At 41.9% G+C, this 15,402-nt stretch overlaps 1 protein-coding gene across 1 annotated transcript in view; it reads left to right on the forward strand.

Moving 5' to 3' along the window:
• LOC309569394 (uncharacterized protein) overlaps window positions 1-15,402 on the forward strand; it is a 326,566-nt gene that overhangs the window by 276,159 nt on the left and 35,005 nt on the right. Inside the window, exon 29 of the mRNA XM_082275209.1 lies at window positions 6,753-6,905. Coding sequence (XP_082131335.1) covers window positions 6,753-6,905 — 153 coding nt within the window. The remainder of the gene's footprint in view (window positions 1-6,752; window positions 6,906-15,402) is intronic.

A 15,402-nucleotide genomic window follows, 5' to 3' on the forward strand; every position in this document is an offset into this window, starting at 1 on the left:
CACAAAGGTCAAAAAACGCCCATGGTACAAGCACTGGAAAGCCGGGATCATTCACTCCTCCTCCTATGAAATCTTCCACCAAGCGGACAATCCTTAGGTCCTGTGGCACAACAGCTGAGATGCTCAGGGGGTCCTTTCTTTTATCCTGTCTGCCTTGCGTCAAGATAGGACCCCTCCCTGAGCCTTTGCATCCCCAGCCCTCTGAGCATCTCAGCTGTTGTGCCACAGGACCTAAGGATTGTCCGCTTGGTGGAAGATTTCATAGGAGGAGGAGTGAATGATCCCGGCTTTCCAGTGCTTGTACCATGGGCGTTTTTTGACCTTTGTGATGAGGGTCAATGTGATCTGGTAAGGATCAGTGTGTGCGGGTGCCTGGTGGTGGTTTCCCTTGCTGAGGATCTTCACATTTCTTCCCTTCTTTGTGAAGTTTTTTGTTGATGCACGAGAAAGAATTTGAACTGTTGCTTTTTCATCCACGCATATCAAGGACATTTCTTTGATTTTAGCTACCAGATTAGCGCCACATTTGTATTTTTATTATTATTGATCTTTCTGTTCCAAGGATTTGTGTTGGCTGCTTTTCGCATACTTATTTTTATTATATTTTAGCGCAGCAATTATATGTTTTATATATATATATATGGTGAGTGAGGTATTATGCATCATCAAATACAAATTTTTCAGATAAAATAAAAATACACTTAAAATTCATATGAAAAGTGAGCCCCGAACTGGTTCATCACAGTGCTGAAACTCAAAGTGTCCGTGCTTCATAAAAGTTCAAATTATAAATAATGGTGCAAAAGTGCAATATTCCAAAAAATTCCAAAGTGATATGTGCTCAGTGCAAAGGGATGTCCGCATGCAGGATCAAAACACTGGGGGGAATCCGTCACCGAGTTATGCACCCACTTACCAGACGACCCCTTGGGGTCTAGCTCAGGTAAATGGTCTTTTGGAATGGTTCCCAAATTTTCCACAGCCGTTCCCTTGTATAAATCCCACTAGAATGTATGTGAGGGTCCGTTCCACTATCTCCGAGGAATTTGATAATGCGCCACTGTGTATCCTCCTGGTGGATGTGGTGGTCTCAAATAGGGCACAAGGAAGGACTCATGGTGTAGTATATAATATGCTTGTTTAATCAAAAAACGTAGTCACTTACATATAAATGCAGAAATTGCGGCTCACAACCAGGAAGTGCAACGATGGACAGTTTGCGTTCCGGCGTGCGTTCCAGTGGCCGGAAGTGACGTGGGCGTATATATATACCTATATGTATAGTATTCCTCCAATTAATGAGAAAGAGAGAATGAGCATGCAAAAGAAGTTCCTCCCTCTTAGCCCCCATATAATGAACGAGTGTATATGAAGAGTTCATCATATAGGGGCTAAGAGGGAGGAACTTCCCTCATAAAATGCATCCAACATAGCTGTGTTTCTCGGGGCAACAGCCTGCTTCAGGAAATTATTTGATGGCGAGCTTTTCTGTGACAAAAATACACATGTAAGGGTCTTTTATCATAAAATTATACATAGTTACAAAATATCTATCAAATGTTATCACATATATATATGGGGGATACATACCCAACAATAAACATATATTAAACAATATCTTCATACAACAGCTGTCATTTTCTGCCCATTGGATCTGGAGAGGTCCCAACTATTCAGAGGTCGTCATAAAGTTTAGATATATTGTATATCACCAATAAAATTGTCTCTATGCAAAAGAGTAGGAAAGGAAAGGCCAGATCAATATGGTATTGCCTTTACAATTACCAGCCATACTGCAAGTAGTCAATAAATCTCTAATAGAGACCTGAAATTCAAACACTAGTTGTATATTTAGTTACCTGTAGAGATATCATATTGGATCAACAAATGGGAGAAGTCAGGAGACTTATGAGCCAGTGGAGAACTTAGTGGTTATGGATCCATGGGGGTGGAATGCCTCCAGGATGTATCAAGACCTGAATTTTTTATTGCTAGAGTGGATAATCAGGGCTGGGAACCGCCTTGCAGGGAGACTGATATCACAGCCAAATAGCATCAGGTGAATGCTTTGTTGTCCAGCTCCACATCCGATCTTCAGGCGTTTCATTGCCATCTAGTGGCTCAAGCGTGCCATGAGGCTCGATCAGCACATGCCCATGAGGTATCGCGTCATGACGCACTGCAATCAAGTTCAAAGAGCATGCGCGTCCCAGGAGGTTCATCCGATCGGCAACGGCGCATAACCACACCCGCAGCTAAAAGAGAGACCTCAACAGAACCCCCAGTACAAATAAGGGAGAGACAACCCCCCCTCCACATCGGCCAGCAATCCCCCACATTTATTGTATCAGGTTGAAACAGAAAAAGTGAACTTAAACTCACTCCCAAACCAAAATATACAATTAGATACCATATTGGAATGCTCATCAAGAGAAGAAGAAAAAAAAAGATATAATATTCATATGAGTAATTAAACAGAAAAGAATAAATTACAAGAAAGGCTTATAGCTAATGGCATTATGGAGGCCTAGTGATCGCGTGGGGTTAAACCTATGGATCCATCTAGCCTCTCTTTGTAGGAATATATGGTCCCAATCACCCCCCCCCCCCATATGTCAATGTGTATTCGTTCAAGGCCAAAAAACTTTACACATTGTGGATTACATGTGACACTTAGATGTGTATTTTTGTCATAGAAAAGCTCGCCATCAAATACTTTCCTGAAGAAGCAGGCTGTTCCCCCGAGAAACACACCTGCGTCTAATGCAATTTATGGCGGTTCTTGCTGGCCTATTAACTTTTATTTGCTGTGTTACACACTCCTGAGTTGGACTCTGTTGGACATCCCTATGTACCTAAATACTTCTCATGTGCCCTGTAATATATGATTAGGAAAATAGATTTTTGACTTTTCTTTTATTACAGGACACAGGTCCCTCTTCTCTGTTTCTTGAACATGATGAACTTCTACTACTGCTTGCTAAAAAGTGGAAGTGGTTCTACTGGGCTGTCCTTACAACTCATGTTTGCCAGTGCCAATCTCCTAAAGACATAAGCATGTCTCTAGTTCCTTGAATACTTGAAATGTGTTCAGTAATGTACTCCAAAAAAAAGGATTTTATAGTAATCTAAACATTATTTCTTTCACCCTTTCCTGAATCTTGCAATTGAGAGGACATCCTTGGAGTAGAGTAAAGACAATCTTCCATAATTTACACTTGGAGCCCTTGCTTTGGGACTGTTCATGTATTGGCTGTCATCCAAAGTTTAGGAATAAAGTGTGGAGGCTTCTAGATTCAGCACAGAAGCCCGGTGGGGATTACTATTTTTGTGGTTGGGAGGGGCACATTTCTCTCTGATCTAGAGAGCTATGTTTGTGCACCAAATGAGGCCATCCTTGCTAGGCAGGTCAAATGGTAGAGGCCAGATGAGGAAGGGTCCACTGCTCTTCCAGGTTTTCAAGGTTAAGCCCAGGGCTGACAACTATAACTATTAATTAAATGTTTACAGAAATTATGATCAGTGCTGTCATGATCCAAAAAAGGATGGCCAACTAAGGATTTAAATATTTCTATACATTTATGCTACATATAAGTAGGAGCAAAATAGGGTTAATCCAGTAAAAATCAATGTGGCAGTGTGCCATCTAAACAGTATGAAGGCCTTCATGTTTCAGATATTTTTATTCTCTAATAGTCAGTAGCTCCAGGGTGTTTTTCTTTCAGCAGATTTCCATTTCCACATCATTTAAACCATGTTTCTCTTGAAAGTTGTAATTACATTGCAGAACACTTGTTGACAAGTATTTCATTGAAACTCAACGACCTGAAAGAAGGACCATTTGTCTGCTTTCTCTATGTAGTGTAAAATAAGATGTCTTATAATGCACCAAAAAATGTCAATAAATGTCTTTTAAAGCCATCTACTATCCATTGTATTTTATATTCCAGAGTCGTAGGAACACATGCTGTGCAGAATGATTAAAGATGAGAATATTTTTCATTCAAATTCATATCCTTGCAGTTAATATGATGTACCACAGTATGTATACATTGTTACACGTATGAAACAGAACCTCTGTTCCTCTGGTCTTCAGACAGGATCAACCAGTTAGAAAATCTGATGAACTCTAAATTTCCCATTGGCAGAGATCATGTGACCAAATGATAATTGCCAGCACAGTGAAAGAATTGTGATCATTGGATCATTTGGCCCCTTTCACATGGTCAGTATAGTCTGGTCTGCCAGTTTTTTAGGCAGATCTAATTGGAAGCTCTATGTAAGTCTTAGGGCAGGTGGATGTAAATGGATCTGTATCTGTTCACATCAAACTACTAAAGTCTTTGACGTTTTCAGTTTTTCCTGGACTTAAATGTGATGGATAAGAGTCAGTCTGATGTAAACAAATGCAAGTTCATATATAGTGTGTTACTCTCGAGCTATCAACACGGTATATGTGTATTAAAATGAGTAATTTGGCTGCTGGTAGCACTCTATAGCTTATCTACAGCTATTGTAAAAGGTATGTTATAAAGTGAATAGTGCTGCGCTGCCAATTAAGTCGTGCAGTATCCTGTGTGTATTTATATAGTGATCCAAGAAAAGAAAATGTAAATAAATAAATATCTGTTCAAATGCACAAACTCATAAGTCATGAAACTCAAATAAAAAAAGAATAAAGGTGCATAAATAATCGCATAAATACAACATGCACTGTGCAAATCCACAAAAAAAAAAAAAAGAAATAAGATCTGATGCCTGTTCATTCAAATATTTACAAATATTGTGAGAATCACAAAAAAAGCAATTGAATAGGTATAGCAACTAAGATATAAATAGTCCTTATTGTATATTCATGGTGTATCCCTTCACTATTTAATTGTATGTGTCTGTATATTAATATATTCTTCCCAGTGACACCGCTGTGCTCTCTGGACTCTCACCTCAAGGTTGCTTTAAATTAGCATGAATTAATATCTCCCTGTTGGTAATGCTGTATAGTCAGCTTGCCTCTAGGGGTCCTCTGTGTTCTTTCCCAGTTCTCTGCTCTCTATAGTGGAAGTAAGTGCTCTAAGGTGCTCTTAGGGGGTCCTCTATTTAAAACATGAAAATCTGCATCACTCCACTAGTACCACACTTGTTTCCGTATCTACATCATTTCCGGTATACCTCTGCTCACGCCCTATGCATTATGTCACACCCATGTGACTTCTTCAGGGTATAACGAAGGGTGTGGATGGTGTCCTTATATAGTCTATACTGATTGTCAATGATGGCGGCCATTTTCAAGAAGCCCGTTATGATTCCTGTGAGATCTATGGCGGCACCATTTTCTCATAGTCCATGGAATGTTGGTACCGTCGCAATTTTTCTTATGACATATACTCCTGTCAGTCAGTACACTGGAGTCCCTGTATATATTGTAATGACAGGCAGGGGTTTCTATCTAATGACCTATATCTATGTTTATATATGTGTTGGTGGTATGACACTACTGCTATGGGCTACCTATGTATTAAAACTGAAGCTCAGGGATACCGGGAGAGACGTAATAAATGCAATTACAATTTAAAAGGGGGGGGGGATTAAATGACTAATAATATGAAGAAACAAATTAAAATTGTACAGTATTGCAATGTAATCCTTGACTAGAAATAAGGGACCTAATTTATTATATGTTACTTAATGTAAACACAAACATGTAATTAGATTAAAAAAAAATCCTGGTAAAATTGTTAAAATACAAAGAGCGCTGTATGTATAGCAGGAGAAGTACCTACATAATTTATGTGGATGGAGAACGTGGTGGAGGCAGTGAAATGCTATACAAAAGAACCTGTATTTATAGTAAAGAGTGATTGGCAAATGTTGTTTCTATGTGACATGCAGTGTCAGATAAATGTAGGCGTATACCCTAACAATGTCGTACAATAACTTAATAATAATCACTGACAAAACAATTCAGATCAAATTATATATTTTAATATTTACCAGTAATTTTTTTTATCAAATTACATGTTTGTATTCACTTTAATAAATGGTTGAAGGAATACACCATGAATATACAAAAAGGACTATTTATATCATTGTCATCCAGCTACCTATGGATCCAGTATGGGTCTGGAACTCTCTGGTTTGTTGATGAAGAAAAAACAGGGGGCTGAGAGTATGATGGGTGATGGTAGCATTACCACCCCCTTGTTGCCAAATGCCTATAAAACCTTATTATTCCTTGCTTTCACCACCAAGCACCTCTCACAACCCCAACATTGCCTGTTCTGGAACGAGCATACTTTTTCTAGAAAATATGATTTATATAAATAGCATTTTGCATAATTCTTTCTAAAGTAAGCCTGTATGCACTTTAAACATTCTAAATGGTTACCAGACGTAAAAAAGCCTGAATGTAAAGCTACTTTAAATATAGATATAACAGAAAAAAACAGATATGGTGATAAAACAGATTAATTTCACACTGTTTCTTGTAGCACCACTTACAATGAGACCTTGCCAGAGTAAACTTTATTGAGATGTCACTTGCATGTCTGGGACCTTAGGTGGCTGCTCCCATCAATATATATGATTTTTATTGCTTTAATTTTAACAGTAATGAAGGTTAACAATGTGTCTCTAAAGAAAATCACTGATTGGTTGTGATGAGAAATTGCTCTTTGTACATTGCTTTTTGCCTTATAGAGCCATTGAGCTTTTTCTCTACGTTTGTCAAAGCCAACACTTTGCTTTCCTTGTAGGCACAGGGATCCTATCAGAAAGCCTGGAACCAGTTTACAATAGCCTTGGATATCAATCCACAGAGCATGCTAGGATTTGAAGGTCGTGCTATTGTCAGCTTACAGATGGGGGACACATTTGCTGCACTGCAGGACATGAACGCTGCAATAAAGGTATTTTTAGTTAGCCTTTTGTCATGTGCTTAATTTGTAATTTTATATTATATGGCGTGTGTATATATACAGTATAAAACATGTATAGCCAAAACATTTTTTATTTTGAACAGAGTTGGCAAGAGTTAGAAACCCTTTTTTGCATTTTGTCCTTACTAGGTAGGTTTACTCTCTGATAGTGGTTACCTGAAAAAATTCAGGTGGTAGGTGTAAATTGCGGGGATACTGACACTAAAAAAAATCTGTTATTTGGTGAATTTCTCTTTTTTAGGGCCTGGAATAAATAGGGGTTGTTTTGACTTCCCTCTATTTAAATTACAAATATGTACTATCTTGTCTGTTTCTATTGTTAGCTAGTCTATCAAAGCTCTGATAATATTAATGGAGATGATATAACAACAATATTAGCTATAATACACTGCTCAAAAAAATTAAAGGAACACATTGAAAACACATCAGATCTCAATAGGGAAAAATATCATGCTGCGTATCTATACTGATATCGACTGAGTAATTTGTTAGGAACTAAAGAATGGCACATCGTTTGATGGAAATGAAAATTATCAACCTACAGAGGGCTGAATTGATAGACCCCCCAAAAACCAAAGTGAAAAAATGATGTAGCAGGCTAGTCCATTTTGCTGAAATTTCATCGCAGCAACTCAAAATGGTACTCAGTAGTTTGTATGGCCCCCACGTGCTTGTATGCATGCCTGATAATTTCGGGGCATGGTCCTATTGAGACGAAGGATGGTGTCCTCAAAGATCTGGACCAGGACATCAAAACTTCTGAACAGACTGAGGTGCCAACTGGCGACGTCGGATGGACCGAAAACATAATACCCCAGAGGTGTTCAATTGGATTTAGGCCAGGTGAACATGGGGGCCATTCAATGGTATCCGTTCCTTCATCATCCAGGAACTGGCTGCATACTCTCGCAACATGAGGCTGGGCATCGTTGTGCACCAAGAGGAACCCAGGACCCACTGCACAAGCTGAGGGTCTGAAAAAGGGTCCAAGGATTTCATCCTAATACCTAATAGCAGTCAACTTGCCATTGTCTAGCCTGTAGAGGTCTGTGTTTCCCTCCATAGATATGCCTCCCCAGACCATCACTGACCCACCAGCAAACCGATCAAGCTTAATGATGTTACAGGCAGCATAACATTCTCCATGGCTTCTTCAGACCCTATCACATCTGTCACGTGCTCAGGGTGAATCTGCTCTCATCTGTGAAAAGCACAGGGCACCTGATTGTTTGGTTTGAGACATTCACACCAGTGGCCTTCAGGAGGTCAATTATGTAGGGTTCTGGCAGTGCTAAATTTGTGCCTCCTTGCATAAAGGAGTAGATACCGGTCCTGCTGATGGGTTAAGAACTTTCTACGGCCCTGTCCAGCTCTCCTAGAGTAACTGCCGGTCTTCTGGAATATTCTTCATGGTCTTGAGACTGTGTGGGGAGACACAGCAAACCTTCTGGAAATGGCATGTATTGATGTGCCATGCTGGAGGAGTTGGACTGCCTGTGCAACCTCTATAGGGTCCAGGTATCGCCTAATGTTACCAGTAGTGACACTGACCCTAGCCAAATGCAAAACTAGTGAAAAACAGGCCGAGAAGATGAGTAGGAAAAAACGTGTCGAGGCCATGCCCTACAAAACCATTCCTGTTTTGGAGGTCTTCTCATTGTTACCCAGCAAGTGCATCTGTTAATTTCATTATCAACAAAGCAGTTGAAACTGATTAACAACCCCCTCTGCTACCTAACTGACCAGATTAATATCACAGGAGTTTTATTGACTTGATGCTATACTATATTTAAAAAGTGTTCCTTTAATTTTTATAAGCAGTGTCTAAACACAATTCTCAAAGAAGCAAAGGCCTTTTTTTTTTTTCAAAGAAAGTAAAATACTAACATAGAAATTGAAAAGAATATTACAGAGCATATAAAACAAAAGAGCAGAGATTATACGTTACGCAAGTACACCCTCAGTTTTCTGTGTCTCTTAGCTGGGCCCAATGAGAAAAAGAGGCCGTTCATCGCTGGCCTTTACCTTTTTTTTTTTTATAAATTCTTTGGCCTTTACCTTTTTAAAGCACACTCAAACACAACCCACACCAGGCAAGACAATTAGGCACTTTATTCTTCACATCTCTAGATGGTCTGAAACAAAGCTCTCCTATTCCCATACACCATTGCCAGAGGGTATTCGTTAATCCTTTTTTCAGATGAAGAATTCTGATATGCACTCTTCTGTTATACACACCCTGCTGGGTAAACCTACTCAACTTGCAGTCCAAGACTACCGCCAGAAATCTCCAGATGGCTTAGGTATAACCAGGTCTCAACAGTCGAGAAATATCTTCTAACAAAAAACATGTTGCGTCTTCCAACAAGGCCTCATTCACATGCCCATCGGGAGCCACACAACTGCCAGATCAGTCTATTTCTGCGGTGAAGGTGGCCAGGTTAAGCGAGCCAATGCAGATGTCATTCCACTGTCCATGAAGAAAAAGAAACGGCTGCATTCCAGATGAGGTCAAAATACAGATTTATTGACTGGACATCCTAATGTGACAATAGTGACAAGGTAGACGCGTTTCACACACTACAATGTGTGCTTAATCTTTACATATCGTAATGATTAAGCACACATTGTAGTGTGTGAAATGCGTCTACCTTGTCACTATTTTTACATTGGGATGTTCAGTCAATAAATCTGGATTTTTACCTCATCTGGAGTGCTGCCGTTTCTTTTTCTTCATTGATTATCCACGGAGGCAAGTCCGGGGCGTGCACCGGTGTGTGTTATCAGGCTTTCATACCACCTCGAGCAGTGAGTTCCTTTTCTTTGATTTCATTCCACTGTCCGCTGTCAATTATTTTTACAGGCTGATTGTAAACACCTGGCCAAACCCACTGCAGAAATATGCTGATCTGGGTGGTATACGGCCCTGGACAGCTGTGTGAATGAGGTATGTGGGTATAGCCAGAACATTCTTTTGGATAGAGTAGGAAAGGGTTAGAACTCTTGTCAGGTTTTTATTCCTGTCTGTTTCCCTATTAGGTAGAATTACTCTCTGTATTTATCCTAAGGCGGGGAACTCTTTTAAGGGAAAGAACCTGTTCCGGTGACAAATGTCTAAGAGAGAATTCCCTTCATTTGTAGAGCTTTCCTACCACCTCCTGTTGCATCTCCAGGACAGGAAGTGAGGAGATATTTCCCCCAGTGGGACACAGACCACATAAAAAAAACAAATTTCATCAAAAAACAGCTTGATCACATGGGTGTAATCAAGCCATCTTTTGGTGAATTGTGTTATGGAGAGGTGACCAGCGAGCAGGGACATTATGTTACCATCTGTACAATAGACATTTCAATAAAAAGGGTTTTGGGAGTACAAGATGTTGGTGTGAGCCTCCCCAGTCTTCAACACCTATGTGATCTGTTTGGAATAAATTTAAATGTGATTGGCTGTCGCAGGTTACTGCAAATTACGATTGATCTTTTGCACAGCCATACTAAACTAAGCCAGTAGTCCAAGAAAGAGAAATAATGACTTTTTTTTCATAATGAATAATACTGTAAATATGTCTTTTCTTGTAGAGTGTGTAGACTTTACAAGGGTCACCTTTTCCATAGATATGATTTGGCAAAGTATGGAAATGGAATACAATGTCATGGGTGTTAAGCCAAATTAACAATGTTGTGATGCTACTGTAAATTGTTAGGTGTCAAGTTGTAATTGTTAATTTGTTTGGTCTATAATTTGTGTTGAAGGTCATTTGTGCCTGTTACACTGCACATTGCATCACTATAGTTTTATTAATATGATGTTTTGACAGCAAGCTTGTAAGGTTTACAGTCATTGAATTTAAAGAACTCCATCCAGGATAAGCTAATTCTTAAATTCCACCTGTCAGTACATTATAGCAATCTTAGTAGAAACATTTTATCTGATACCTAGAACAGAAGTGGCAGGCTAGGCCAGACAATTCTGGACAGTCCATTAGAACAGAGGATCTTTACTGGCAGTACCTATATCTCTTGGGAATATGGCAAGAAAATTATAGGGTATTGGACGGTGTATCTATGAAAACTTAGATAAAAAACTAAAACTGGATTTTCTGCAGTTCTGAACCTGAAATCAAATAAAAATCCAATGACAAACGAGTAACATTGTAAGTAATGGTACCTTCTACATTATGTTTTGATTGCATTAAAACAATAGCAAGTATTGCATTAGTTGTAGCTAGTTTATGTATTTGTGATTTGCTATTACAGGGAGTGCAGGATTATTAGGCAAATTAGTATTTTTGAGGATTAATTTTATTATTGAACAACAACCATGTTCTCAATGAACCCAAAAAACTCATTAATATCAAAGCTGACTATTTTTGGAAGTAGTTTTTAGTTTTAGCTATTTTAGGGGGATATCTGTGTGTGCAGGTGACTATTACTGTGCATAATTATTAGGCAACTTAACAAAAATCAAATATACAGTATACCCATTTCAATTAATTTTTTTACCAGTGAAACCAATATAACATCTCAACATTCACAAATATACATTTCTGACATTCAAAAACAAAACAAAAACAAATCAGTCACCAATATAGTCACCTTTCTTTGCAAGGACACTCAAAAGCCTGCCATCCATGGTTTCTGTCAGTGTTTTGATGTGTTCACCATCAACATTGCGTGCAGCAGCAACCACAGCCTCCCAGACACTGTTCAGAGAGGTGTCCCTCCTTGTAAATCTCAGATTTGATGATGGACCACAGGTTCTCAATGGGGTTCAGATCAGGTGAACAAGGAGGCCATGTCATTAGCTTTTCTTCTTTTATACCCTTTCTTGCCAGCCACGCTGTGGAGTACTTGGACGCGTGTGATGGAGCATTGTCCTGCATGAAAATCATGTTTTTCTTGAAGGATGCAGACTTCTTCCTGTACCACTGCTTGAAGAAGGTGTCTTCCAGAAACTGGCAGTAGGACTGGGAGTTGAGCTTGACTCCATCCTCAACCCGAAAAGGCCCCACAAGCTCATCTTTGATGATACCAGCCCAAACCAGTACTCCACCTCCACCTTGCTGGCGTCTGAGTCGGACTGGAGCTCTCTGCCCTTTACCAATCCAGCCAAGGGCCCATCCATCTGGCCCATCAAGACTCACTCTCATTTCATCAGTCCATAAAACCTTTGAAAAATCAGTCTTGAGATATTTCTTGGCCCAGTCTTGACGTTTCAGCTTGTGTGTCTTGTTCAGTGGTGGTCGTCTTTCAGCTTTTCTTACCTTGGCCATGTCTCTGAGTATTGCACACCTTGTGCTTTTGGGCACTCCAGTGATGTTGCAGCTCTGAAATATGGCCAAACTGGTGGCAAGTGGCATCTTGGCAGCTGCACGCTTGACTTTTCTCAGTTCATGGGCTGTTATTTTGCGCCTTGGTTTTTCCACACGCTTCTTGCGACCCTGTTGACTATTTTGAATGAAATGCTTGATTGTTCGATGATCACGCTTCAGAAGCTTTGCAATTTTAAGAGTGCTGCATCCCTCTGCAAGATATCTCACTATTTTTGACTTTTCTGAGCCTGTCAAGTCCTTCTTTTGACCCATTTTGCCCAAGGAAAGGAAGTTGCCTAATAATTATGCACACCTGATATAGGGTGTTGATGTCATTAGACCACACCCCTTCTCATTACAGAGATGCACATCACCTAATATGCTTAATTGGTAGTAGGCTTTCGAGCCTATACAGCTTGGAGTAAGACAACATGCATAAAGAGGATGATGTGGTCAAAATACTCATTTGCCTAATAATTCTGCACTCCCTGTATATTCATAAACTGTATACAGTATATTTATTGTAAAGTTCAGGGGATCTAGCACTTTTTTTTTTTAATCTAAAGTAGGCACAAAGGAGCTTCCAGCAGAAAACCAAAACTTCAGGAAATGCAACACAAAAAGTCTGCTTATCTTCAGCAAAAGTCAAACAAGGGTTTTTTCCCTCCCCGGGTTAGCAGCATCCAGCCTTAGACATTTTGTAGCATACATGCAGCACAGAGCCAGGTCTCCTCTCAACTCCTACTCCACCCACCAACACTGGGAGTTTTCTGCCTTATGTGCTGCTTCTCCAAGGCTGTTTTACCCTGTAGGAATCGGAGTCCCTGTAGCCAGGAGTGGAGGCCCTTTTCCCACCTGAATTTCCAAATCATTTGGTGGAGGGGGTATTATGGTGGGGGGTTCCTTTTTAAATGGCTTTTTTCTCCTGTTTTTTTCCTTTGAGATCTACAATCAACTGCAGGACTGGGTGATGGGCTGGATATCTAGATCCAGTGGTCCCCCCCAGTCTGGCCACCAAGCACTAGGTCGGCTGCAACATAGCCCCACTGGACGGGGGCTGGCCTGCAAGGTAAATGTCTCTCGAGGTCACATACATCAGGGTCTCAGCCTGCGTCCTCTTGAAAGACAGCCCCCCCCATTTCGAGGGTGAAGCGGTTCTGTCTGGAGTGGTGCCCGCCTTGTTCCCGTTATGGTGAGTAGCTGTCCCCCCTCTCCCCCTGGATGGGTGTAGGGTGGACCTGGGCCCCTCCCTGGGATGGTTGGACCTGCAGGTTCTCCTCCTTTGCCTCAGACTCTCCCTCTTGGTTGTTTGGTGGCCCCTGTGGGTCATCTTGGTACCCCCCAACCCCATCTGGGGTAGTGTGGTGGGTTTGGAAAAGTGGCAGGGCCTGGTGTGCTGCACTGTACCGCTGGGGGGGGGGGGGGACATGTGCCGGCTGGGGAGGGGGGGCACTGGCTGCTACTGGTGGTCCTGTGCCTGGATCCCCCTTCCCCATGATGGATGGTGTCAGGGCTCCAGGAATCCCTCCTTGGTCCCTGAGAGCCTCGTGGAGCCATGGCCGGCTGCCATTTTGCCTTAGCCAGCATAATTTGGGGCCTATGAGTTTCTAATAGCCGGAGGCCATGTTTGTGTAGTCCGGCAGCCATGTTTGGTTGGTCCGGCGTGCTGGCAGAGTGGCGGCCATGACAGTGGAGCCTCTGGGCACCGACTTTGGCTGTGGGAGCTGCTCCTTTTCCCCTGGTGTTGACTCCTTGATCTTACCTTCCCCTTGGATACCGCACGTGGAACAGTTATCTCTGGTGCTGACCGGTGCTACTCTGGTGGGGTGGTGAGTCTGGTGGGGTCCCTTCCTCTCACTGCTGCAGGTTGTGGAGTGATCTTCTTTCTGGTGACCCGGTGGTGCTACCGGTGCGGTGGGGGTGCCCCTGTCAAGGTCTTACCTTGCTTTCCTGTTGACAGCCATCTTGGACATGTGCAAACCGCTGTCTCCTATAAAGTCAGTGATGATGTTGCACACCTGACTATAAATATCACCTGCAGTCCTTGCCCTTGTGTTTGTGCTCCAAGGTGAACCACTGCTAGCAGGCATCTATTCTCCGTGTTCCTCCGTGCATGACCTGGCTTGGCTGATGACTTTCCTGGCTCTCGATCCCGCATCAGCAAACGATCTGGCATCGGCAGACTACCCGATACTTGACTCGATCCCGGCTTGGATGACTACTCGCTTCTGGACTTGACCCCGGCTGTTCCTCATTTCGCACCTCACTCTTGCTGTGCATTTATTGTCGTTGCCCTAATAAACTGCTTTATTTTACTTGCATCTTCTTGTGGTCTGGTTTCCTGGCACCCTGACAGTCCCATAGGGGTGCTAGACATTTTTTTTTTTTATTGGTGGCCCGTACGGGGACCGAAGCTAGACAATTTTTGTGGTGGGTCCCCTTTTTACTTATTGAGTCTCAGAAGCATGTTTCCCCACCTGACCCCCTCTCCAAGGCTGCAGGTCCCTCGGGATCCCAGCCCTTTATTGATGCACTGACTGGGCTCCTGAAGTCATTTGTTTCTCAGGTGAAGGTGTCCTTTTGGGCGGCTGGCTAGCAAAAAGCATCCCCTGCCTTCCCTTGCCTTATCTGTCTCGTCAGATCCTAAATCTGACTCTGCCGCCACGAATGTGGCCCACCCTGTGGGGTTTGCAGCCACGCTCCCTGATTTATCAGTTAGTGAGGATGATTCCTCCACACTTGTAGCTGCGCACGAGATGGCACTAGTTGACACACTGATTACATCTGTGCGGGAAACTTTAAAATGGAGGATGCAGCTGAAGCTGCGGCTGCGGTGCTGGTCCCTTTTGGCACCCACAAGCTGTCTCGCATGGCAAAAGTGTTTCCTTATCCCTCCTATTTTGAAAAATTTGTCTATAAATAATGGGAGCGTCCAAAACGCCCTTTTGTGGTTCCTAAATGCTTTGCTGTGAGGTACCCCTTTGAGGAGTCACTCCTCAAGAAGTGGACTTTTCCACCAGTGATAGACTACCCGGTCTCCAGGTTGAAAAAGACAACCATGATTCCGGTAGAGGAATCTCTGGCTTTAAAAGATCCAGCTGACAGGAAGGCAGCGTCTGTGGCCTGCAATATGTTCACTTTTGCTGGCTCTGCGC

The sequence above is a fragment of the Pelophylax lessonae genome (assembly GCF_965119305.1).
Source record: "Pelophylax lessonae genome assembly, chromosome: 13".
NCBI classification, from domain to species: domain Eukaryota; kingdom Metazoa; phylum Chordata; class Amphibia; order Anura; family Ranidae; genus Pelophylax; species Pelophylax lessonae.